The sequence below is a fragment of the Ambystoma mexicanum genome, chromosome 9 (genome assembly GCF_040938575.1).
Source record: "Ambystoma mexicanum isolate Mex_15411 chromosome 9, UKY_AmexF1_1, whole genome shotgun sequence".
NCBI classification, from domain to species: Eukaryota; Metazoa; Chordata; class Amphibia; order Caudata; family Ambystomatidae; genus Ambystoma; species Ambystoma mexicanum.
Genome location: NC_090931.1, coordinates 313,273,137 through 313,297,826, shown reverse-complemented (window position 1 = coordinate 313,297,826; position 24,690 = coordinate 313,273,137). Strand labels below are relative to the sequence as shown.

The following is a 24,690-nucleotide window of genomic DNA, read 5'->3' as shown; positions in this document are numbered from 1 at the left end:
GCGCCCTGTCCTAGACATGCGTCCTGCAAACACATATGTCAAGCCACAAACGTTCTGCATGACAAAGTTACCAGAAGTAAGCCCACAGCTAAAACAGGGGGACTACATGGCAACATTGGATATGAAAGATGCATACTTTCACAGAAAATTCTTGCGCCTCAAGATGGCAAATCAACATTACGTATTCAAAGTGCTCCCCTTCGGCATAGCCTGAGCTCCAAGGGTATTCACCAAGGTGTTGGTGGTAGTGGCGGCACACTTATGCAGATAATGTATCGCAGTGTACCCTTATCTGGACGACTGGCTGATAACAGGTGAATCCCCTCAAATTTGCAAGCGGAATACCCGAGGAACAATCAACCTTCTGTTCCAATTGGGGTTTTCAATCAATGAGAAAAAGTCAAGCCTCATTCCAAGCCATAACAAACCGTTTCTTGGAGCGATAATAAAGACAAAAGAGGGGCTAGTCTTTCTCTCAAACAAAAAAGTTCAAAATATACTGCTGCAAATACCTCATTATCTTGCTGGTCACCAAATAACTGTTCGCAAGGCAAATGTGCCTACTAGGGATGATGGCTTCATGCATTTATCTAGTCCAACACGCACGTCCTGAGCAGGATAGTACACAATATGCACCAATAACAAGCTAGTCTAATCCTGATTAAGCCTATGTTGGCGAGACAACCTTGTTTTCCACATCTGCTCAAACTGGCGATGTGCGAACCAATCAAACTCCTGTCCCCCTACAACATGCTATCCCAGCGCGTGGGGTACAACACTCCACCCACATCCTCTGTCTATGAACTTGGAAGCCTGGCTCCTGAAGCCATAGAGTTTGGACACTTAAAATTACCTCAAAGGTATATGGATATCCTCAAGGAGGCACGCAAACCTAACACCATGCACTGGTACTTCAATAAATGGAAACGGTTTGTAATATGGTGCCGATCAAAAGATGTAAACCCTATTGAATGTACCCCATCACACATTCTTCACTACATGCTCCACTTACTAAACTCTGGCCAAGTATTTAACTCCATCAAGGTTCACCTAGCGGTTCTGTCTGTGTACACCACTTCACAGAACAAGGTGTTAATTGTGGAAAGTCCCTCTTATTAAGGCCTTCATGGAGGGAGTAAACAGACTTTACCCCCATCCCACCACCCCCCATTTCCAACTCGCCTCCAGGTTGGGATCTTAATGTTGTACTCTCAAAGCTCATGCGTCCACCCTTCAAGCCTATACACAAATCCAGCTTCAAACACCTAACATACAGGACAGCTTTCCTAGTAGCCATCACCTCAATAAGACAGGTTAGTGAGCTACAAGCTCTGTCAGTGCAAGACCCTTTCTTTGTTATCCACAAGACTTGGAACACACCCTAGGTTTTCACCTAAATTCATACCCAAGTTCCATGTTAACCAAGCCATTGAACTATCCGCTTTCTTTCAAAATCCATCCAACTACGCTGAGAAAAACCTCCATACGCTGTATGTAAGGAGGGCAGTTTATCAAGACAAAACCGCTAAGAAAAACAGATCGACTGTTTGTCTCCATAGCATCTGGCTGGGACGGTGATCACGTTTTAAAGAACACCATCTCCAAATGGATCGTGAAATGCATACAGCTCTGCCTTTCACACCAAGAGCTCACGCTACCAGGGGTACAGGATCTAATTTGGCATTTATTGCAAACATCCTTCTAGACGCCATTTGCAAAGCAGCTACATGGAGTTCCATACACACCTTTACTCCGCATTACTGCATTGACACACATTCTAAATCAGTTTCACAGGTGGGACAAGCAGTGCTAAAACATACATTTTCTGCCGTACCTTCTCACAACCCACCACCTAGTCTATGCATAGCATGTGATCTAAGCAGATCCACAATCCTCAGAAGGGATACATTACTCACCGTAATCACATTGCTGATGCTTGTATCTGCTTAGATTCACATGCACCCACCCATTCCTCCCCTCTAGGAGTAGAAGGCGCATAGATGTTTTTCTGGCTTTATAAATTCTTATCTGCTTTATTACATCTGTACTCGCGCTACACTTCATGCTACCTCATGTCACAAACAAACAATCTGAAGGACCTCGACGGGTGAAGGACCATCGATACAGTGGATGTCACACCAGGGATAGTATTAATGACACGCCCTATCGACGTCCCTTTTTCGAGTTTCGAAAACAAATAATGGAACTCTCTCACGAGATGTCGGCCTATGCATAGCATGTGAATCTAAGCAGATACAAGCATCAGAAATACGATTACGGTGAGTAATGTATCCCATATATATTTTGTTTTTAACCAATTTATTTTCTTAGCAGAGAAATGTGTGAGGTTTCTACTTTGAGAGCCCATAAATTGCAAGAGGAATTTACAAGGAAAGAATTTGTGATGAATTATTCATGGAGACGGCCCGAGTATGCGATATATGGAGTGTGATTTTTAACCCTTTGATTAGGTGCATGTTGAGTGTAAACCCAGTAAGCGTTCCAACCCGTGTGAAGCACAGTGTGTACTATGGTTGTTGGGAGCTCAACATGCTAGTTTGGGCTATCAGACAAGTTCAAAGATAGGCCGTTTGTGGTCCCCGAAGAAGGACCAGTGTAAAATTCATCTGGCCTCTCCAATTGCCTTTGTCTCTAAAAAAAACCAGTCTTTACAAGACATGAATGGACTATGTAAGATTTCTACTTGTGATTTGAATCTACCATTGGAGGAACTTTTCTAAACAACCACAGACTTTACTTAGAACATTATTGTGCGTTTATACACAGGAGGTCCTTCCAATCTCTTTGATCACCAAGTCAAGGAATCTGCCAATCCATGCTCTCTGGTTCCCAAACACTGGGGGGGCTGGCACACAATTGTAGGGGTTTCTCAACATGGTAAGGTCCTGGGTACCGCTGTGGCTGGCAGAGAGTAAGCTCTTTTTCCATCAGAAGGTATGTATTTATTTTAATTTTTTTATGTATAAAGCGCACTAGCAGCACAGAGGCATCGAGGCGCTGGTCCAAGGAAACGTCTTAGTTACATGGTACCGAGATTGCTACTGGTTACAATAGGCGCTGTATTTAAGAGCAGACTGTACAATATTTTCTTTTAGTTATGGACACAGTGAGCGGACAATGAGCACCCGGCAATGGACGGTGATGGTAGGTTCATACGAAAAGCATTGATTTGATCGCTTTGCAGTAGGCTACGTGGGAGGTTATTCCTCTTGAGGTGAGGTGGTAGCGAGTTCCAGTGGGAGGCAGCAAGGAAGGGGAAGCTGGAGCCTCCGGCCTGTGTTCTCAAGACCTTGGGTACTGTGATTCGGTTATTCTGGTGGGTTTGGCAGTGTGTGGTCTTGAGATTCTTTGAGAGAGATGCAAGGGGGCTGTGTTGTGTTGGCATTTGTGTGCTAGGGCCAGGGTTTTGAAGGTACACTCACAATGATCCCTGGGGATGGTTGGAGGACAGAGCTTGCCTCTGCCTTGGAACACCTGCCTTCAACTTCAACTGGAGGACCTGGAAAGGACTGCTCTCCCAGCAGGTCCCAAACAAAATCTTGAACGGTCCAAAAGATTATTCAAAGATTATGTAAAGAAGTGGTATGAGACCTTTTTTTTTAAAGGTAAAAGCCCACTGGTGATTGGGCTAAAGCTAGCCTGGCTTAGTGATCCAATCCTTTCTCTTGAAATGAGTGGACTTTGCACTTCTGACATCACACCGAAAGTGCTTTGAGAGAGCGAGATATATATATATATATATATATATATATATATATATATATATATATATATATATATATATATATATATATATATATATATATATATATATATATATATATATAGGCTTGTGGAATCTGCTTAGATCACATGCTGTGCATAGGCCGACATCTAGTGGAAGCTGCAGAGTATTAGTTTGTTTTTCGAAACTCGAAAATGGGCGTCGACACAGGGCGTGCCAGTAATACTATCCCTAGTGTGAGGTCCACTGTACCCATGATCCCTCACGCGTGTAGGACCCTCAGATTGTTTTTTTCCGCCATACTGGTCGGAAGCATTTCGCGGAGTTCCCTGGCCTTAGCCATACTTTTGCTAAATATTGTTATATTTACCCATTTCTCCACCCCAACGTCGAGTCACCGAACTTCCACACTCGACGCCGGCCCGGAGAAGAATTCCACCGTCGACAGCTGCACAACGGATTTGGGCCTCGGAAGGCCTCCGGCCTCGGCCCAGGCCTTGGAAGGCCTTTGGCCTCGGCCCTGCAAGTAGGGAGAGTGGGGGGTGGACATACTCTACACTCGTTTGGTATATAGGTACATTCTTATATATTCCTACACTTACTAGCCCGCTGGCACAAGGTGCGTATGGAGGGTACCCCTTTCCAATTCTGCCCCAAGTGCAACTGCAAGTACCCTTGGGTCGACAGGCACGCCACGTGCAATCTCTGCTTGCTGAGGGACCACCCTGAGGCGAACTGCAGAGCGTGTAGTAGGTTTAAACCGAAAATACTTAAGGACCTTTCGATCAAGCGTTGGGCCCACCACGCCAGGCGTCAGGAGGCCATGGCAGCGGAGGGCGCCTTCAGCGATGGCAGCGACGCCGTGCTTTCAGACGGCGAGGGCAACGTGGCATCAGGAGACAGTCGAGCGCAAGTCCCCGACCTCGGAAGGACATCCGGCAGGGCGGCTATGGGGAAGACCCCCGGCGACACAAGCGCTACCCACAGCACTTCCACAAAGCACATGAAGTCCAACCGAGACTCGACGCGCACGCCGAGTTCTCGGAAAGAGGCATATAGAGAACGGTCCGAATCGGTGTCCTCTGGGCGTTCTCGATCTAGATCGCCGCATGACTCCAGGCAATCATCCACTGTTGCCAAGAGTGCCTCGCTCCCCAAGGTAACGGAAGTTCGATCGTCTGAAGACAAAGCCGACTTCCATCCCCGGACCGCACTCCAGGAGTCGGCGCCCGCAGACCGCGTAACGGCAGCTCCCGAGTTCCTACCTCCACGTTCTAAAGATAGGGACACTACCCCCGAACCTCCATGCCAGGCGTCGGAAGGCTCCCGAAGGCCGAAAAAACAGGGAAAACACTCTTCCGCCCACGGGGGGCGGGGGGGAACAGAAGAAGCAGTCTCAGCCTCCTCACACACCATGATGACATAGACAGGGTTATGTCAAGGATGTCTTCATTGGCAGATTTTTACACAAAAAACCCTGAACACTTGCTCTCCTATACTCCCGACGGGTCAGCACCCTCAGGCTCTAAGGATCCAATACCTCCAAGTAAGAAGTCCCGGTTTGAAGCCCCAACACGGTCTTCGGACTCCTTCTATATACAGCCCTACTCCCAATATCAAGGTGATACATCCTTTTGTGAAGATCCAGATTTGGGCATGTTGGAAGAGCAAACTGGTACGGATTACTATGGGGATGATAAGGACCAAGAAGAGGAAGACCCTGAGACCTACAGAGTAGATTGCCCGGTAGAGAAAGAACCCCCGATTACCGACTCCTGTGTCGACAATCAACCTCTCCTGAACGAAGTTCTGTCCCGAGCGGCAGAACATTTCCACATTGACACCCAGGGTGTTCAAGAGGAGAGGGACTTTGCAGAAGAGTTAGTGTGAGAAAGTAGGACTGTTGCTCAGGCCATCCCTATCCTTAAGTCTATTCAGAGAAGAATAGACCCTTCACTGTTAAATCCTAACCTCACCAGGGCAGTGAACCCCAGGATTGAGAAACTTTTCAGGGCAGCCCAATCAGACCCACTGTATATAAGGGGGCATCTGAAACCGGACTCCCTGGTTGTTACTAACACCCGTAAGAGGGCTGGAACACCTTTGTTATCGTCCGAAGCTCCTCCCGACATGGAGAGCAAGAAACTGTATGGTTTGGGCAGGAAAGTAGCCTCCACTTCCGCCTACCAGCCAAGGATTGCCAACTCCACCACCCTGTTGGCTAGCTACAACTGCCATCAGTGGAAAGAAGTCGCGGCACTCATAGACTCCGCCCCAGAACCCTTAAAGAGCCAGTTGGCACGAGTTGCGGCGGAGGGAAGAGCCGTGTCCGGTTGTTTTTTTAAAAGCAACCTTTGATGCCGCGGATAACGCCGGCGGATTGATAGCAGAAGGAACTGTTATCAGGAGACACGCTTGGTTACGGCAGTCTGGATTCAAAGCTGAAACCCAAGCATCTTTGTTAGATAAACTGGTGGAGCCGGATCTGTTGTTTGGTAAGGCGGTCGAGGACGCGCTGAAAAATGCCAAGGACGAATATGAGACACTCAAATCACTAGGCCAACTAACCAACAAACCCCCTAATCAGAGAGGGAATGGCAATTTTCGTCGCCCACGCGTCCAAAATTCCCAGAGAGGATCTAACTATTCCCAGGGACAGGGTACACCGTGGAACAATAATAACCAACAGTCTACCCAGGGTTACGGCAGGGGTAATAAAAGAGGACGTGGTAAGATTAGAGGCAGTCCCAGTAAAGGAGGCGGCACGCCTCCACCAAAACAGTGAAGCTCCGCTCAGGGTACCTTCTCACGCATCCCCAGTAGGAGGACGCATTTCCAACTTCACCCAAGCTTGGGAAGGGATCACATCAGACAGATGGGTGCTGTCCACAGTGTCCGCAGGATACTGCATAGAACTGTTAGAGCGTCCCCGAAAACCACCCTCCACGACAAAGAACACATTCTTTGGACCACCAAAGAATCCTCCTCGAGGAGATCGTCAATCTGCTAGCAAAGGACACGCTCGAACTCGTCCCGGGACACCAGGTAAACAAGGGTATTTTTTCAACTTACTTCCTTGTACCAAAGAAAGATTTAACAATGCGCCCAGTATTAGACTTACGGCCTGCAAACAAATATGTCAAGCCCCAAAAGTTTTGCATGACAACCCTCCAAGAGGTAATCCCCCTCCTAAAAAAAAAAAAAAGGGTGGTGGGGACTACATGGCAACATTGGACATGAAAGATGGCTATTTTCATATTTCCATGTTCCCAGCACACTGAAAGTACTTGCGCTTCAAGGTGGACAGTCGGCACTACCAGTTCAAGGTACTGCCCTTCGGAATAGCCTCGGCTCCGAGGGTATTCACCAAGGTACTGGCGGTGGCGGCAGCACACCTACGCAGGGAGGCAATCCCAGTGTATCCTTACCTGGACGACTGGCTCATCACGGGGGAAACCCCAGCGATTTGCAGAATAAACAATGCGTTTGCTAGGCATGATGGCGTTGTGTATTTACCTGGTCCCCCACGCACGCCTGCGCATGCGTCCCATGCAAGAATGGTTGGCAAAACAGTGGTCTCAGGCAAGTGGTCAGTGGGACGATCTAGTGGTCGTTTCGCCAACACTTGTACAAAGCCTTCACTGGTGGACAAGAGAAAATCTGTCCAACGGGAAACCCTTTTACAACCCCGAGATACAGGCGGTAGTCGCACCCGATGCATGCCTAACAAGGTGGGGAGCTCACCATCTCCACCACACGACTCAGGGTCTCTGGTCTCAATCAGTAGCCAAGAATCATATCAATCTGCTAGAGCTTCTGGCAGTATTCAAAGCGCTTCAAGCCATCAAGCCCTACCTACTGAATCTGTCAGTGCAAATTCGGACGGACAGCGCTACAGCCATGTTCAACCTGAACAAACAAGGAGGGACTTGTTCGCCAAATCTTTCCAAACTTGCCCAGAGAATTTGGATATGGGCACTCAAACGGAACATCTTCCTGTTATCGCAACATTTTCCAGAGGATCTCAATTCTCTAGCAGATGCACTAAGCAGAGATCCCCTCCCAAAGGAGCACGAATGGTGTCTACACAGAGAAATCGTAGAAGATCTCTTCTCTCAGTGGGGTTCCCCCACCATAAACCTATTCGCCACAAGCGAAAACAGACAATGCCCAAGATTTGCGTCTAGATTCCCACAACCAGGCTCTCAGGGGAACGCCCTGTGGATGAACTGGTCAGGAATGGTTGCATGCACTTTTCCACCAACTCCTCATCAGGAAGGTGGTGAACAAGATGAACAGGGAATTGATGACGCTCGTCCTAGTTGCTCCCATGTGGGCGAGACAACCGTGGTTCCCACACTTACGCAGACTAGCAATGTGCGAACCCATCAAACTCCCGGGCTGGGACAACCTACTGTCCCAGCATCAAGGTCAAACAGTACATCCTCTACCCAACTCAATGAACCTAGCAGCATGGCTCTTGAGGTCATAGAGTTTGGACATCTCAATTTACCTCAAAGATGTATGGACATCCTAAAAGAATCTAGGAAGCCTAACACGAGGCACTGCTACTTTGACAAGTGGAAGAGATTCGTTATCTGGTGCCAGAATAGACAAATCAACCCAGTTGATTGCACTCCTTCAACTATTGTTACATACATGCTCCACCTGCTGGATGCAGGACTGATGTTTAACTCACTGAAGGTGCATCTGGCAGCTCTGTCAGCATACACCACCTCCCATAACAAGGTGTCGTGGTGGAAAGTTCCAGTGGTTAAAGCCTTCATGGAAGGAGTAAAGAGACTTCACCCTCCTATTTCAAACCCACCACCAGTGTGGGACCTTAATGTGGTCCTAGCTAAACTCATGGGCCCCCCATTCGAACCCATGCATAAAAGCAGTCTCAAACACCTGACTTATAAGACGGCCTTCTTAGTAGCTATTACATCCATAAGAAGGGTTAGTGAAATTCAGGCTCTGTCAGTGCAGGATCCTTTCTTTACAGTCCACAAGGATAAACTGGTTTTGCGTACACACCCTAGGTTCTCACCTAAGTTTATTTCCAAATTCCACGTGAACCAGTCCTTCGAGCTTCCGGCTTTCTTCCAAAACCCACAAAGCTCGGCTGAGGTGAAACTACACACCGTAGATGTGCGTAGGGCGGTCCTCTACTATGTAAACAAGACCAGACCGCTAAGGAAAACAGACCAGCTGTTTGTCTCCGTAGCTACAGGCAGAGAGGTGGATCGCGTCTATAAATGTGCCATCTCTAAGTGGATTGTTAACTGTATCCAGCTGTGTTACTCCCTTTCAGAGAAAACTCTGCCTTTCACGCCAAGAGCCCACTCTACAAGAGGCATCGGGGCCTTTCTGGATTTCATTGCAAATGTACCCCTAGACACCATTTGCAAAGCAGCTACTTGGAGCTCTATTCACACTTTTACTCAGCACTACTGCATTGACACCCATTCCAAGACAGATACTCAAGTGGGACAAGCTGTTCTAAGACATTTATTTGCTCATGAGCCTCCTCAGATCCCACCTCCTTATTCTAACACTGCTCACTAATCTATGCACAGCATGTGATCTAAGCAGATTCCACAAGCCTCAGAAGAGATACATTACTCACCGTAATCGTATTTCTGATGCTTGTATTTGCTTAGATTCACATGCGACCCACCCTTACTCCCCTCTGAGAGAAGACGCATGGATGCTTGTAGTCTTATATTCTATCTGCTTGGATTATCTGTACTCACGCTACTCCTCATGCTACCTCATGTCACAAAGAAAAAACATAATCTGAGGGTCCTAGACGCGTGAGGGATCATGGGTACAGTGGACGTCACACTAGGGATAGTATTACTGGCATGCCCTGCCGACGCCCATTTTCGAGTTTCGAAAAACAAACTGTAATACTCCGCAACTTCCACTAGATGTCGGCCTATGCACAGCATGTGAATCTAAGCAGATACAGGCATCAGAAATATGATTACGGTGAGTAATGTATCATATATTCATATATATAATATGTACAGCAATCTCCCGTCTATATAAAACTCAACCTCACTAGGAGCAAATGTTTTTTGAAATGCAGCACCTTGCTGTGAACTCCCTTTGAATGTGTGTGCTGCTTTGATGCCTGGGCAGCTGCCTGTTGTGTGGCTGTCTCTGCAGGAGGGTGTTACCTACCCACACACCAAGATCAAAGTAGAGATAAGTTCCTGTCCTGTCGTTTGGCAGCATCAGCCTATCTGGCCAGAATACACATCACCATCCATAGCTTAGCGGGCTCGCAGTATCTGACACATGTATGATTTCAAATTGGATTTGGCTACAATGATCATGAGTAGCACCTTGCACCATACCTTGGCCAAGGCATAGCTTATATTTAGAGTTTATCATACCACCAGCATGGGCTACCTATGATCATCCTAATTTTGGGTCAGGGTGCATATCTTAATTGAAGACTCTGCACTGCAGAGACTTGGCTGTCACTGCAGCTGTGAAATGGGCAACTAGGGCCTCTGAGCCGGTGCTGCGCCACTGGTAAAGTAGGCGCTGCAAATCAGGATACTGACCCAACAGGACACACTATGCTTTTGGCATGGAGTTTATGAAAGGGGAATCTGATTAGCAGAGTACCTTTTCAGAGATGGAATTACCTGCATCATTTTATTAATTAACAAAACCATCGAAAAAGCCAGGGCTTTCACACCATTGCCAAATGGCAATTCATCACAGTGACTAATCGGCCTGCTTGGTTAGTTGTGTGAAGCAACAAAGTAGAATAAACCAGCACGCTAACCTTATGCGTTTGAATTATAATTGCTTACTGAAATCCTGTACCGTTGTTTAATTTAGCAAGATTTGCATTATTATTATTAGGGTATCTATTGAGTGCAGACCTAGCTTTGGGAAGCAACAGAGTTTACAGGTTCCGTAAAGGCTCCAGTACAGGTTGAAGATCACGGGATGGGGAGGATGGATCCATGCAGGATTCCAAGGGTGATGAGTAGAGTTGTTGATCAGAAGGAATCCATTTGGACAAATTAGTGGCAGTTAGCAAGGTGTGATTTGAACCAGCCTAAGGACGGTCTTGCCTATCCCCAAGCAGCAATATATAATGTCAGTGAGTGTATGGTGATCTACTTTGTTGAACACTGCTAAAGGATTGAGGAGAACCAGGGGGCAAGGCTGGCTGGCCATCTTCAACAATGTGAATGGCAGTGACGATCACTTTGATGGAAGCAGTTTCTGTGCTGTATCAGAGTCTGAAGCCAGATTGGTAGGAATGAAGATTGTTATTGGCATCAATGTGTTGGAGGAGTTGCTTGGGTACTGCGTTTTTAATGATCTTATTTAGGAAAGGAAGATGGGTGATGGGGCAAAGGTCGCCAGGGCCAAGTGTTGATTTCTTGTGAAGTGGATGGATTTGTCCGGTCTTGAGGGTCAAGAGGAATCTGCTTTGAGCCAGGGAGCTGTTGTTGATTGCCAGGTAAGGGTGGAGTGCTTCAGTGGGAAGGGTATTGAGCACAAAGGCAGGGAGGATGTTGTCAGCATCTGATGTGGTCTTGAGTGATGCTTGGGTGGCAGGCAGGTCTTCCATGATGAGTGTCTTGAAAGTTGTCCAGGTAGTGGTGGTTTTGCGAGATAGGAAATGTGGCAGGGTTCGAAATTAAGGTTGGATAAGCCGAGCTAAAATCGGCTCCTCGGTATCCAGCATTAACCAGGGACCAGGAGATACCACTGGGACACAAGAAGCTAGTAATTAGCGGTCCAAAAATCTGACTTCCACATTAGATGGAAACATATAATTGTATCTATTATGTTTGACCCATTTTACTTTAAATGTTGTATAATGTTTAGTTGTAGATTTTCCTAAATGCACAAAGTAAATTTTGCATAGGTGTGTTTGTTTGGCATCAGTGGACCTGCAGAGTCAAATGTAGCCACAAGCATGAGCTTAATAGCTCCCAGCTTACCTCTATTTTTAACCATGTGTTACATGCTGTCTGTTCTGGCGTTGGTGTCTGTGCGGGCAGACCATACTAATCTTGTTGATCAAGAAAGTTGATGGTGATGGTTTTTTTATGGAGTGCGGTATTGGCGAGTCAGACAGATGCAATGCCTGATGGATTTGAGATGTTGTGATAGTTAATGTCATGAGCACAGAGAATGACTTAATGCAGTGCACTTGAAAGTATGCACAAGAAGATGTTTAGACAAATAGAAATATAATTGAATACATAATTTAAATAAATACAAGCAGTGTTTTGAGTCTTCCATGCTAGTGGTCAATGTACTGAATGACTTCTTTGCCATAATATTGTGCAGTTTCAATGCTCCAAGGTGGTATTCAAATATAGACTGATGAATCCTTTCACATAAGCTATTGCTAAGTGTAAGGGGGCAGAGGTAATGCTCAGACACAATGGTGGCATACTTTTGGGTACAGACTTTCATTAATCAAGATAGGGCTGGGAAAAGGCCTCTCTATCCCTAAAGCTAAGAGGGGGTTCCCTGTCTCAAAGAAAACTAGTGAAATTTTCAGGACGTCCAAAACAAAAAAGCCTTTTACTGTCGTCTCCAAAGCCTACCCCGTCCCTAACACTAATAACTTAAACCAACTATGCAAGGATGATCTCTTCCCAAAGTAAAGTGTTCATGGTGGTTTCAACCAACAGTCCATTTCCCAGTCTCTTGGGCAATCAAAACTGATGAAATAAACTATGTTCACAAATATAGGATTCAAGGATAGGGTTGTGCTCCTTTGCCATAGACTACTACTTATTCTACGTTCCTTCCTTTTGGGCTTCTGAGCCCTGTATCCTTTTAGGTAAATGTCACTTGAAAGCTCACAAGGATATGCTTCTCAGAGCCACAGTTTTGTCCCACCAACGTGGCACACTTCCCTACCAGGCATAGGATTATATCCTTCTAATAGTCCTTTGCAGCTGCAGAGTTCTTGACCCTTTTATTCTCAACCTCCCATGTGGGTCCGGGTCCAGACACGCAATGAACAGCTTGGTTTACTCTCCTGCAAAGCGATTGTCCTCTCTTGGCCTGTCTCTTTCTCTAGCAGGGTCCCAGACCCTCTTATTCTTCATTACTTTAGGCTTTTGCCTTTCATATGGGTGCGTGTCCAGACTTGCAATGTGGCGTTGTATCCGCTTGGTTTACTCTCCTGCCAAGCATACAGCTCTTCCTTGTTTGCTTCTTTTACAATCATATGAGAAGCCATTCTTGGCTTATCATATGGGTGCGCGTCACAGGCTCACAATCAGTTATCATATCTGATTGGTTCACTCTCCTGCCAAACATACGATTCCTCTTTCTCTATCTTTGCTGTTCTCGAGGTCCCAGATCCTCTTATACTTTGACTGTCATATGGGTGTGGGGTCCCAGGCTCGCAATCTCATTTCAGGTTCCAGACCCTCTTGCTCCAACTTCTGCTTTCACCACCTTCCCCTGACCTCTAACGCCCCTCGGGTAACCCGCGTACCTCTGTGTTTCTTCCTTGTAGGTACCGGCTTTTCCAGAGCAGCTGCATTGCTTCTCGAGGCTCTGGTAGTGTTTGCGTAACCAGCGTCTGCACCGGCTCTGCAGACGTCTGACTCTGCCCAGTGAGCGTCCTCGGACTCTGCCCGGTGAGCAGTAGCTCGAGTAGTCCTTCCGTCTTGGACGACGTTCGGGTTCTCCTCCTCTTCCATTCACGGCTTCCCTTTCATCTCATCTGCTCGCCCAGTGCATGGCTTCCACAGTTAGTCAGAGGAGGACCGCTCTCCTCTAGGATCCCAGCAGAGCTCCTTTTGAACTCTTGCGCTGGATTGTTGTATTCGCTTGGGCCAACTACCTCCCTTGACAAGCTAGACCGCTCACTCTGGTTCACTAGAGTGATCCTTGGACTCAGTCATCTTCTTCGTCACAGTGCTCATTTTGAAACCAGATGCAACATACTTGGTATTCTTTGGTATTTTAGTCTTGTTAAGTATATTAGGTTGACTGACTTCACAACAGAACTCGTTGGTTCGATCTAGAGAGAAGGAATGAGGATTTGGCATTGGAGAAGGGCTTAGGTGTATTGAAGCAGGGGCATACCTTGTTCTCTGCGAGTAGTCATCCCCAGTGCCATAGGAACTTCCTTACTCATGCGATCCTCCCTCGGTGCACCACCCCCAGGAGACTATTGTACTGTGGATGCACCACCCTGGCCCCATGGGAAAGGTCTCCCCCTAGGGAAGAACAGACAACATCCTCAGATTCGTCACACTACATGTAGTTGTAGATAGGAAACCATGGTGCAAATAAGTGCATGCTTTTGAGTTAGTCGTGTAAAGATAATTAGCCCCTTCTCTTAACATTTGGCATGGATGCTGTGATTAGCGCTTGACCTAATACGTGTCGATTTTCAAGCAATAGCTTCAAAAAGTGTCACCTTTTTAGCACATTCCAAATATGCCTATGCTACTTACACTAACTAGTTTCTGGTAAGCTCAAAACCCCCAGAGCAAAACCCTTGAAGTGGTCATTAGAAAGAATCATGTTGGTATAAATGAATATGTTATCTATTACATTATCACCAAATCTGCTTGAGCTAGACAGCAAGAAAGGCAACAGTAGGAGAAAAGAGGAATAGACAAATGAAAAGGCCATGCAGTTTGCTGCATTTATAGGTGCACCCAAGACTAAATTATGTGATATCGGGTCAATGAGACATTTTGACTGATTATGATGCAAAGTGGGAAGCTTGCTCTGCATCCTCCACCCATAACATGAGCTGGACGAGCACAAGATGTATGCTTCACGTGAAGAAGATTGATGTTGTATGGTGAAACAATATATTTGTGTATCGCAGATGTTGCAGCAGCAGATGTCAAAGAATACTTTCCTCCATTATAGCACCTTTTGTAAAGGTCATGTCTGATACAGCAATACCAGTACAAACATCAAAGGATCCAGCAAAGGTCTCTTTGCTTGAGTCACTCATGTCACCATTCCATCCTGCCCTTGCTGCTGCTCCAGATGTTTAGCTGCCTTTCCCTAGAGTGGCAATTGTATGCTATTACATTATGTCCCAGCTTAACCTGATGCCATGGGCACAGGGGCAGAGCATTCAGCCTGTCACTTGGCAGGCAAAGGGCATTTGGCAAAGATCTTGCATGTTTGTCTGCTTCCTCATCCACTTAACATAGCTTTCCCCTTCAGCCTGCAATACTGAGCTCAAGTCTCCCAGACTGCAACCAAGCAACCCTCCTGCTACTTTCTTTAACTACTATAAAGTTGTCTTCCAATCTATTGGTCGAAAAAGACCTTAGCATTTAATGTTTGTCATAAAAGGCCTGTGAAGTCATTTGTTCGTTGTACTGGCTTGTGCAGTAATTCTTTGGTTAACCACCATTCCTTGGTCATAATTGTCCTGTAAAGTATGTTTTTTGTATTTGTTTGGTCGCAATTATAACGTCTTTAGTCATAACTAGCCTATTTATTTTTATATATGCTCCTTAATAATAATTTCTCTAGCTGTACCCACTGAGCAATCCATAGCTAGTCTCCACATAACCACTCTCCTGCCCTGGACAATCCCACTATCCTTCTCACTGCCCATGGTTCTCCTTTTGTATCTCCTCCTATCTTTTCCATCAATCTATCCTCTGACAAAAGGCACTTTTCACACTTTGTTCTAACCCAGAACCCATGGCCCAATCTCTGTTATGTGGATCATGAGAGAAGGCTCACATCCATCAACACTGTTCCACTAGCTGCTCTACACACTGTCTTTGCCACATTCTTTCACTTTTGCTCACTGACCAAGAAAGGAGGTGGGGTATGATCAATCTGTCCTGGCCATCTGCCCCTTGCCTCTCCCCTCACCCCCAGAACCTCCTCTGCTCTTGCATTTATTTAAGCTCCTTCTACTGTAGCCTTTCACTTTTTTCGTCATTTTCTAGCCCCTTGCGCACCCAATCCTTTATTTTCTGCCCTAAACCTCAACTCTCTCATTCCTCCTAACTGAGACTTTCAATGCCTACGCTGGATTTTATCCTCTAAAATCTTTCTAGTGTCCGGCGTCTCAAGCTTAACCCGCCCATCCATAATTCGGGTAACTCTTTTGATCTTGGCTTCCTCTGTTCCTCTCAACCCACTCCCCCGCTCCATTGGTCGGCCTGCCTTCATCCATTACCACCTGCACTTTCCTTTCTGTTCACTTTACTTTCCCTTCTTATCGTTCATATCATTGACAGCAAATTTAAATATGATTCAATTTCCCACTACAGAGCTGAATTCAAGTCTTCCAGTGACTAATTCTTGCATTGTTATGGCAAATCATTACTGCTTTAGTATCAGCATTTCGCTAAGTCGCTACTAAAGCATTGATGAAGTGACAGCAATGGTGCAGCCTTGCAGGGAAGAGAGCACAGTGAGCGGAGTTGGAGATTGAGGAGCATTGAGTTTGTGGTGTGTAGGACGATGAAACACCCCTCCCCAGTTTAAAAGTTCAGATCCTCAAAATGGCCTTGCCAGGGCCCTTCCGTGATGCTGGAGAAGGGCGCAGGTCCTGGAGGAGCTAGAAGAAAAGTGGCACTGCCATGCAGCAGATGTTGTTGGTGTTCCGGATCAGAAGGATGTGCGGACGAGAAAGAGGGTGCACTGAGGACAGTGAGGCGCAAAGTGGTGAGGGCAAGGTGGAGGTTGGTAGGCCCCAGATGCGGGGTGATGGTTTGACAACCCTTTAACAAAAGGTGGTTCAGGGAAACAGCGTCCTGCCCGCTGTGAACTACCAAGAGCAGGAGAGTTTGTTGGAACAGGGTTGGCATGGGAAAAGGGAGTAATTGAATTTTAGTGAATGGAAGACTGCCTTTGGCAAAGGGAGTGATGAAAAGACATTGGGCCTCATTACAACCTTGCCGGTATCCTGGTGGTAGACCCGCCAGGATACCGGCAAAGACTATTACCGTTTCTGGCACTCGATCCAGCTACATTGCTGCTAGATTACGAGTGCCGGCGTTGCAGTGTAAATCTCCATTCATGGAGTCCCATTGGACTCCATGAGGGGATTTGTCGTTGTTGGCGGTAGTGAGGGCTTTTATTGCCAATAGGGCGCCTGGGGTGCCTCCAGCTTTCAGCTTTCAGCGGGAGGTCTAAGCCAAGGTGCCCCACTGGCAAACCCGTAGTTGGGCGGTCTGGTATAGTACCGGTATCCATGGATACCTGCACTTGCTTACCGGACCGCCCGGGTCAGAATGAGCCCCATTGAACCACTCTCTATCCACTTCTTCATGGATTTCAACACCGTACTTGCAGATTTCTTCTAGCACCATGGAACACTGGTCACTCAATTAGTGGGTGTTCCCCACAAGTCTGTTTTTGACCAGCTCCTCTTAACACTCTAAATCTCCTCTCTTGACAAACTAATCCCTACCGCCCAACTCGTGATGAGGCCCTTGGAAGCTAGACAAAAGTAAAGGTATAAAGTTGATGGTGCAAAAAAATAAGGGGGCATGAGCTATCAACATTCCCTCAGTTGTAAAGCATGTACTGTTAAGATTTTTCCTTCATATATTCATTTTATATTTTAATATTTTATAATCCATGTGGGGGTGATGGCACTTTTATTTGATCATCCGTGTAAAATGTAGCTTTCTGAACCACAGAGACCTGTAGTCGGATGTGAATTGATTTTGGGAGATTTATTTGTATCAGAGCACGATTTTGAAAGAACATTAGATTATTTTCGTTGGTCGCATAAAATGGGTACCCAAGCTCTCCTTCCTCCATAGTCTGTACATTTCTGGCCAACCACATTGCGGAGTAAAGTAGGTTTTCTGAATCTGTACTTAGAAAGTCATGTGCAGTAACATTTGGCATCCCCACTACAAGCTGATCTTCCAAGATGAACTACGTAATACCTTCTGCAGTATCTCTAACTGAAATGTTTTTGGTTTGATCAGGAAAGCCAATACAGTTTACGCTACTAGCCTGTGATGTCAAAGGAAAGGAGGATAAATCTGGGCCTGAAAACTTGCTAGTGGAACCATTCACAGGTGATGGTAAGTAGACAGCCCGTTTCTCTAAAGATATGGATGTTGACTTGTTTAAGCCACGATTTTGAGGTTCTGAATAAATGTCAATGTACTAGTATTTTCATGAGGATTAGGGGTTTTGTATTGTATACTACTTGGCAGGATTGTGCATGGATAGAGTGGCAGTACTCTTGTAAGTGTAACCTGTTCAGTGATGAGGTTAGTACACATCTCTGTCAAGGGACTTTTTACTAGCATTTTGCTAGATTCTTAGATCTACAAACTTAGTTATTTGTCCAGGATAATACAGCATTTGGCAAGTGGAAAAACTGGAAGATAATGATTTTACCAAGATAACATATTTTGATCAAGTGATGAAGCTGAGAACTTACTTGAACAAGTATGGGTGTTTGGTGCGCAGTCTCTCTGGGTTGTTCCCAACCCAAGGGAATAACCATTGTGTTTGGGGTCTGCTAGTTTTGTAAGAGGAGGAAAAGAGGTTATTGGGAAAGTGTGATTTGTGCTATATCTGATCATGCAAGCAAGTGTGGAACAATGGAGTTACCGAATTGGCAAATAACATGGCAAATAACATGCATTACAGAGTAATAGCTGGAGTCATCGATCTAAGGGACCGGCTCTTTCACCTGAAAGCTAAAGAAAGATCCTTGTAGTAGGCATGTAAAGCTATTTTACTGGTACTGGAACCGGTGAGCTACAGTTGCATAAAGCTTTCCTCAGGAAGTGGATTAAATGATTAGTAAGGCTTATATATGGTTAGACTAGTGGTATATACACCACAAATTAATGGTTGTAAAACTTTATATTAATTATAACCGCAGCAAATGCTTCTAACCAGCTTTCTGTTCCATCGTATTTCAGACTGTCTATGGCATTACCTGAGCGGAGCAAAGATTTACAAATCACTTTGTTTAAAGCACACACCTAGCTCACTGTACAGGGTGTGTGTAGCCAGTGTTTGGGCTGGCATTGTTTTAACAGTAGCACTGCACTGTGAGTTGGGGGTTTGTATGTGTGTCTATTGGGATTATTCCTTGGTCAGGTAGTGTTGGAAAAGACACATTTGGCGAGATTGCAAAATTGGAGAATTGTGAGGGCATTCCGAGTAGATACCAGGATTGAGTTCCAGCGGGTGGGGGTCTGACACGAGAAGGTTTGTTTGTGGGTCCTCTTTGTGGCCGAGTTGTGATTCAAACTGGTTGATTTGCTGTGTGAGAAGTGTGTGTCACCAGATATGTGGAGCTTATCCGCCAGGTACGTTTGTTTTCTACTGGAGAGGAAGCCAATCTAGTTTTCGTTGGATTGGCTGATTCGGAAAAATCTCTACGCACTCGTAATAAGAAGTGCTGTAGTGTGGCAGACTACTTTAGGAGAGGCAAGTGGGTAGCTGGGATCCCCGTCAGGAGGGCATTTCCCCCATAGATGTGGGACTTCACAAGGGATGCTCTACAGTCCGGAATTCATGCGTTGGGATGAAGTGTTTGAGTTTGCAAAGGTTGTAGATTTGGTGCCAGGCTGTTGTCACTTGTGAAGCCTAAGGATTTTGCAATATGCATGGTAGCGCAAACAACCCTTTGCTGGGTCTGGCAATCAAGCAACCACATACCTGTTTTGATGTGGTGTGCATGACATGGATCTCTTTTGTTGGGAATAGACTTGCTGTAGGGTACTTGGAGATCGGCGAAAAGGCACCCAAGAACCCCAGCAAGGGCAGGACCCCACAGTACCAAGGGATGAAGCATACTTAAGGGTCCGAACCACTGTCGGGCACGACCCTGTAACTGAAGGTAGTGCAGGCAGCAGCTAGAAGCTGGAGTGAAGAACCAGGTCGACTGAAGAGATTTTTGCAAGTTAGTGGGGCTGTAAAGATAACATACACTATTTGGAAAGTTTTCTACGGAGTGGCACGCTCTCTCCTTCCTCTCCAGATCTAGAGAAACCCCAACAACTACCTAGGTGGGCGGTTTGGTTAGGCGACACCACTAACCAGAGAAATGATACAGGCTTACTTGCTTTTCTATGCTCTGGTGGATTGCCTGGTATCCTTCTCTGAGGGCCTGCAGATCCCCTGGTATACTTCTCTGCCAGGTATCCCCACCCCCACCAAAATGTCAACAGTCTTGAGTACTTCTTTCACCTGGGCTTCTTCTCAGTTGCACTGTTCTTTAAGTGTGCCACCGCTTTTTTCATTTCACTTTGTTTCTGTTTGCTTAAGGTAGTACTTGTTCCAACTTTCCCCACATTGACATCTCAGAAATGGGGACTTGTTCAAGTTGTGTCATTGCACTTTATCTTGTCAGTATTCAAATGTTCTTAATTCATTTACTTGTGTACATTCCTGTTGGTACGCCCCAGGGTCCCCAATGCCTCTGGGCAGACTCAACAGTACTTGCAGTGTTCCTGACCCATGACTAGTGTGTCTCTGCGAGGAAGCGTTCTCTCTGGGACGGCCTTGTGTGCACTGCAGACCTTCCTTCAGCATTCCTTTCAGCTCTCCCGCCGGCTTCTCAGTGTGACCTGGACTGGATAATACTGCTTTTTGGCATGGCTGTATCTGCGAGAGCGTCTCTGCTGCTCCCTCCCAAGATGCCTGCTGCGTTTCTCCTTCCTTCTTGCCACGCTGGTATGTGAGTCTCAGTTTGCGAGCTGCCTATTGACTTCTTTTGGCAGTCTTTCCTGTTCTGCCTTCTCTTGGAGTACGGATGCCATTTTTAAATGTCCCACGCATTTGTAATTTAAATAATTTGAAAAACCAGAAGGTGTTACACTGCCCAAACCCCGGCGATTTTTTTTTTTTGTATTTTTTTATTTATTTGTGGCCAGGGGACAGCCATCGCCTTTGGATCCAAACCCTGGAGGTGGACAAGTGGGAGGTGATCAGGGGGCGAAGCAGACACCTGATTACGAGACACGGTATCCCCCTTCTTCCAGTTACCCCCAAACGCACACTCCCTCTACTGTTTTGGGACATTTCCAAACACACATTTTACCCTCCCCATTTTCACATAATACTGGGAAGAAGAGGAGACAACTGGTAGTAGTAAAGCTACACCTTACGGCACAGAGGAAAGACTACCACCATCTACCCTCATGTTGTCCCACTGTGTTCAGGCAGGGTCAGGCATTTAATTGTACACACCTGACTCATATTACCTCTCCCCACATGGTTAAAAGGAGCAACACTGAGATACACTTGAGGCAAGGCGGTGCACAGGAAGGAGCAGCTCTTCCAGAGATGTGGCGAGCCAGGCAAAGGAGAGCAACAGATTAGAGGACTCACCAACACTAAGTAGCAGAGTACTCGGGCAAAAAGGAGGTAGCCCATTTGAAAGCCTCTGTGAAAGGAAGACGGAAAGAAGTGAAATAAGTGAACACATAAAGGCGGATAGATTTGAAAGGCATAAACCAGCCAGTTTGATCCCGGCCGAGGGAAAATGGCCGTCTAAAGTGAACTTTCGAGAAATGCAAGTACCAAGGTGCATTGCAAGGGAAAAGGAATGATTGTGAGAATCCTATGGCAAATAGTCAAAGTGGTAATGTCGATGTAAAGCAAAGGTCTGCACAGTTGCAAAAGGCTCGGACAAGCAGGAAAAGAATCGAGCCCAACAGAGGGAGGTCTTAAAGGATATGATGAAAGCATGGGGAAGGGACCCTGGAAAGCAAATAAGTAAGAAAATCTTGAGCCCGATTTGAGGGGAGCTTAAACGGAACTGTAACCTGATTGATAGACACTCGTTGAGCTGTGCCGAAAAGAAGGGGGATAACCTGGACTTGGGGAGATTTGAAACCGAGAGGTTGAAACCTCCAATTTTTGTGACTGAGAAATTTGAGAACTACAGAAGGCTCTGGGAGACGGCATACTGCCAAGGTGTCCATAAACCAGAGTGTGTCCGAGTGCAAAGTGTTCATCCAAAAACCTGTGTGCCATGTAACGTGGGCAAGAGGATCCATAGTGAGACACATTTCTGCCATTCAGACATTTTTGTTTCACACTGACTTTTCCTTTAAGAATACATTTCCCTGTACACATTTATTATAATAGAGTGAGCATAGGAATTAGGTTTTCTAGTTTAAATAATATGATTTGGATTAGACTGACCAGGACTGTTTTTTATTTTGATGGTCAATCGCACTCCCATTTTAGTGTTAGGGCAAGATGGGCGTTTTTCGACCCCCTTCAAAGTAAATAAAGGTTTTTAAACTTCTGAATATTGTCAGTGTCCATTGTTTGATACCATGCCCTCCTAACACCAAACAACTAGTCTGCACATTCAACTTTGGGTTTCTTTCAATCTACATCAACTTCTCCCTCATCTTAGTACTTGAGGCTTTATGGGAGTTGAAGTCCCTAGAGTTTATGGGATTTCTAAAATAGAGTTGTAGTTTGAAAAACACCAGAAACCGGGGCTGTTATGTGTGTATTGTATATGTTGGATGTATGAATTGGGTTTTGACTAGAATGGCAGTATGCCATCAGAGGTTTGGGTGTCATAGGGTTTTCAGGAGTAAGGTGGGAATACCCCGTCTCTTCCAGTGGAGTCACCACCCCCTCTAGACCCCTCAGCAGTAGTCTGCTCCCTCATATTGTCACCCACAGGGTCAGGATCAGGTAGCAGCTGCTGTTCCCTGGCCACATGGGAGGTCGTAATCGCTGGGATTTTTGTGTTGAATCCACAAAATTCATCACACTTCTCAGTCACTCCATACACTATCCTCATTACACACACACACACACACACTGCGGAACCATTAACACTCCTGAATCGATGCCTGACCTTTCCCAACAATCTCTTCCAAAATCCGCTTCTCCTACCTCCCTCTTGCCAGTCTCTTGGTCATCCTCCAGCTTCACTGCTGACCTCACCCATTACGCTCACAACGTCCTCACCGAAGCACCCGAATGCACACCCCTGGAGCGCAATCTCCTCGCAACGCACATTCCCACCAGAGTCACCTCCATCCTATATAATGCCAAAACAACCTTTGCTACTCCAGATCTGACCAACCTCAAAGCTAAATGGGAGGCGGACGTACAGTGGTGCAAATAAGTACATTATCAAGAGAATACAGACGCTCCAAAACAATGCCCTTGGAGCTGCCTTGGGCATTCCGAGGAAAGAACACATTTCAGAGGTAAGGAGGCTAAATAAATGGCTCACCACCCATGACACAATCCGATTGAAGACTGCCTCACTTACTCATAAATGCTTGAATAATGCTGCATCTCACTGAGAGACTCCATAGAAAACCCACCAATAGGCCTACTAGAACAGCCAATGCTAATTGCCTGACCATCCCTAGATTCAAACTGTCTACAATAGGGGGTAACAGCTTCCCAGTCAAAGCATCACAGCTGTGGAACTCCCTCCCCTCACACCTTAAAGCTGACCAGACATACCTGCACTTCAGACAGAATCTGATCAAATGGCTTAGAGACAATGACGTCTAATGCAAAGACTGCTCACTACACCTGCACTGTAAATAGCTGCTACTGTAATCTCTCCCTCACTGTTGATCCACAATATTGCTGTACTTACTTCCAATTGTACCTTTTTGTTTTTTTGTATACATGCTTTGGTATATTCCTGTGTATAGATGTGTATGTATATATGTTACCATACGTTGCTTGATGTACTTATCCTGTGTAACATAAGCTGAAAGATATCCTGTACCCATTGCACCCTGATACCCTCGGGTCTGGCGCGCATTACAAATTAATAAACCAACAAACCCCAACCAATGTAGTTATGTACCCGTCTCCAGATTACAGCGGTATGTGCTGCCATCGTTGGTGGGGGAGGCCTTGTAAGAGTTTGGTAGATCGTATTCAGTAGAGAGGTGTCGTGGATACATTCGGGATCACCGTGGAGCAAATCATTGACCACTGTCAATTTGCTCGCCCAATAATTGGATTGGAGGTCTGGGACCCCTATTTCTCCCTCCGGTGCCGACCTTTGTAATGTAACTAGAGTAATCTGGGATTGCCCACCTCCTCATGAGAGTTTCCTAAGGAGGCCTTCCATGCGGTTAAATTCAAAATCGGGGATCCTAAGTGTGGCATTTTGCAGCACATATAGGAAGTGCGGGAGCGTCATCTTAAAGAGCGCCGCCCTGCCCATTAGCATTAGGTGGAGAAGCATCCAGTGTCTCACATCATTCGCAAGGCAGTCAGTAAGTGGGTGTAGGTTATGGGACACATATTCAGAGAGGTCCCCAGAGATCCATATCCCCAAATAGCGACAACCTCCCCACTCTATCCGATATGGGCAGTTCCGGGGAATTGCCAGTTCCCCGCCTTTCACTGGGGAGAGAACCGATTTCCCCCAATTGACTCTTAGCCCACTAAACTCGCCAAATTGCGCCAGCGGGCAAGCATGATTCGGATCACTTAAGTATATAAGATCATCATCGGCATAGAGGGACACTCTATCTTCTCCACCCTCCGGCATTTAAACCCCATCCATGTGCCAACCTGTCGAAGCCACTGAGCCAGTGGCTCAATTGCCAAGGCGAAAATGAGGGGTGAAAGGAGGCATCCCTCCTGCGTTCCCCTGCCCAGTGGGAAAGACTTAGAGGGCCAACCGTTCACCCTCACCTCCTATATGAGGCTCCTCATTCGAAGTCTCACCCAACCAGAAAGGACTCCCCAAAGCCCATTCATCTCATTGTCTCCCAGAGGCTTTCCCATATCACCGAATCAAACGCCTTCTGGAAATCGATTGTCAGTAGGGCAAGCGGTGTATCAAGAATAGGGGCTCGCTCCATCAATAGATTGAGGCGGCGTATGTTCATTTGTGTTGATTTGTGCGGCATGAAACCGCATTGGTCAGGATGAACTAGAGAGGAGATGACCGACTGCAGCCTATTGGCGAGGAGTTTGCCAAGAATTTTGGCCTCCCCGTT

At 46.2% G+C, this 24,690-nt stretch overlaps 1 protein-coding gene across 3 annotated transcripts in view; it reads left to right on the top strand.

Moving 5' to 3' along the window:
* Positions 1-24,690, top strand: part of ZZEF1 (zinc finger ZZ-type and EF-hand domain containing 1) — a 3,309,810-nt gene that overhangs the window by 405,964 nt on the left and 2,879,156 nt on the right. For all 3 annotated transcript variants that reach the window (XM_069614719.1, XM_069614718.1, XM_069614717.1), the window contains exon 9: positions 17,695-17,793. In XM_069614719.1, coding sequence (XP_069470820.1) covers positions 17,695-17,793 — 99 coding nt within the window. The remainder of the gene's footprint in view (positions 1-17,694; positions 17,794-24,690) is intronic.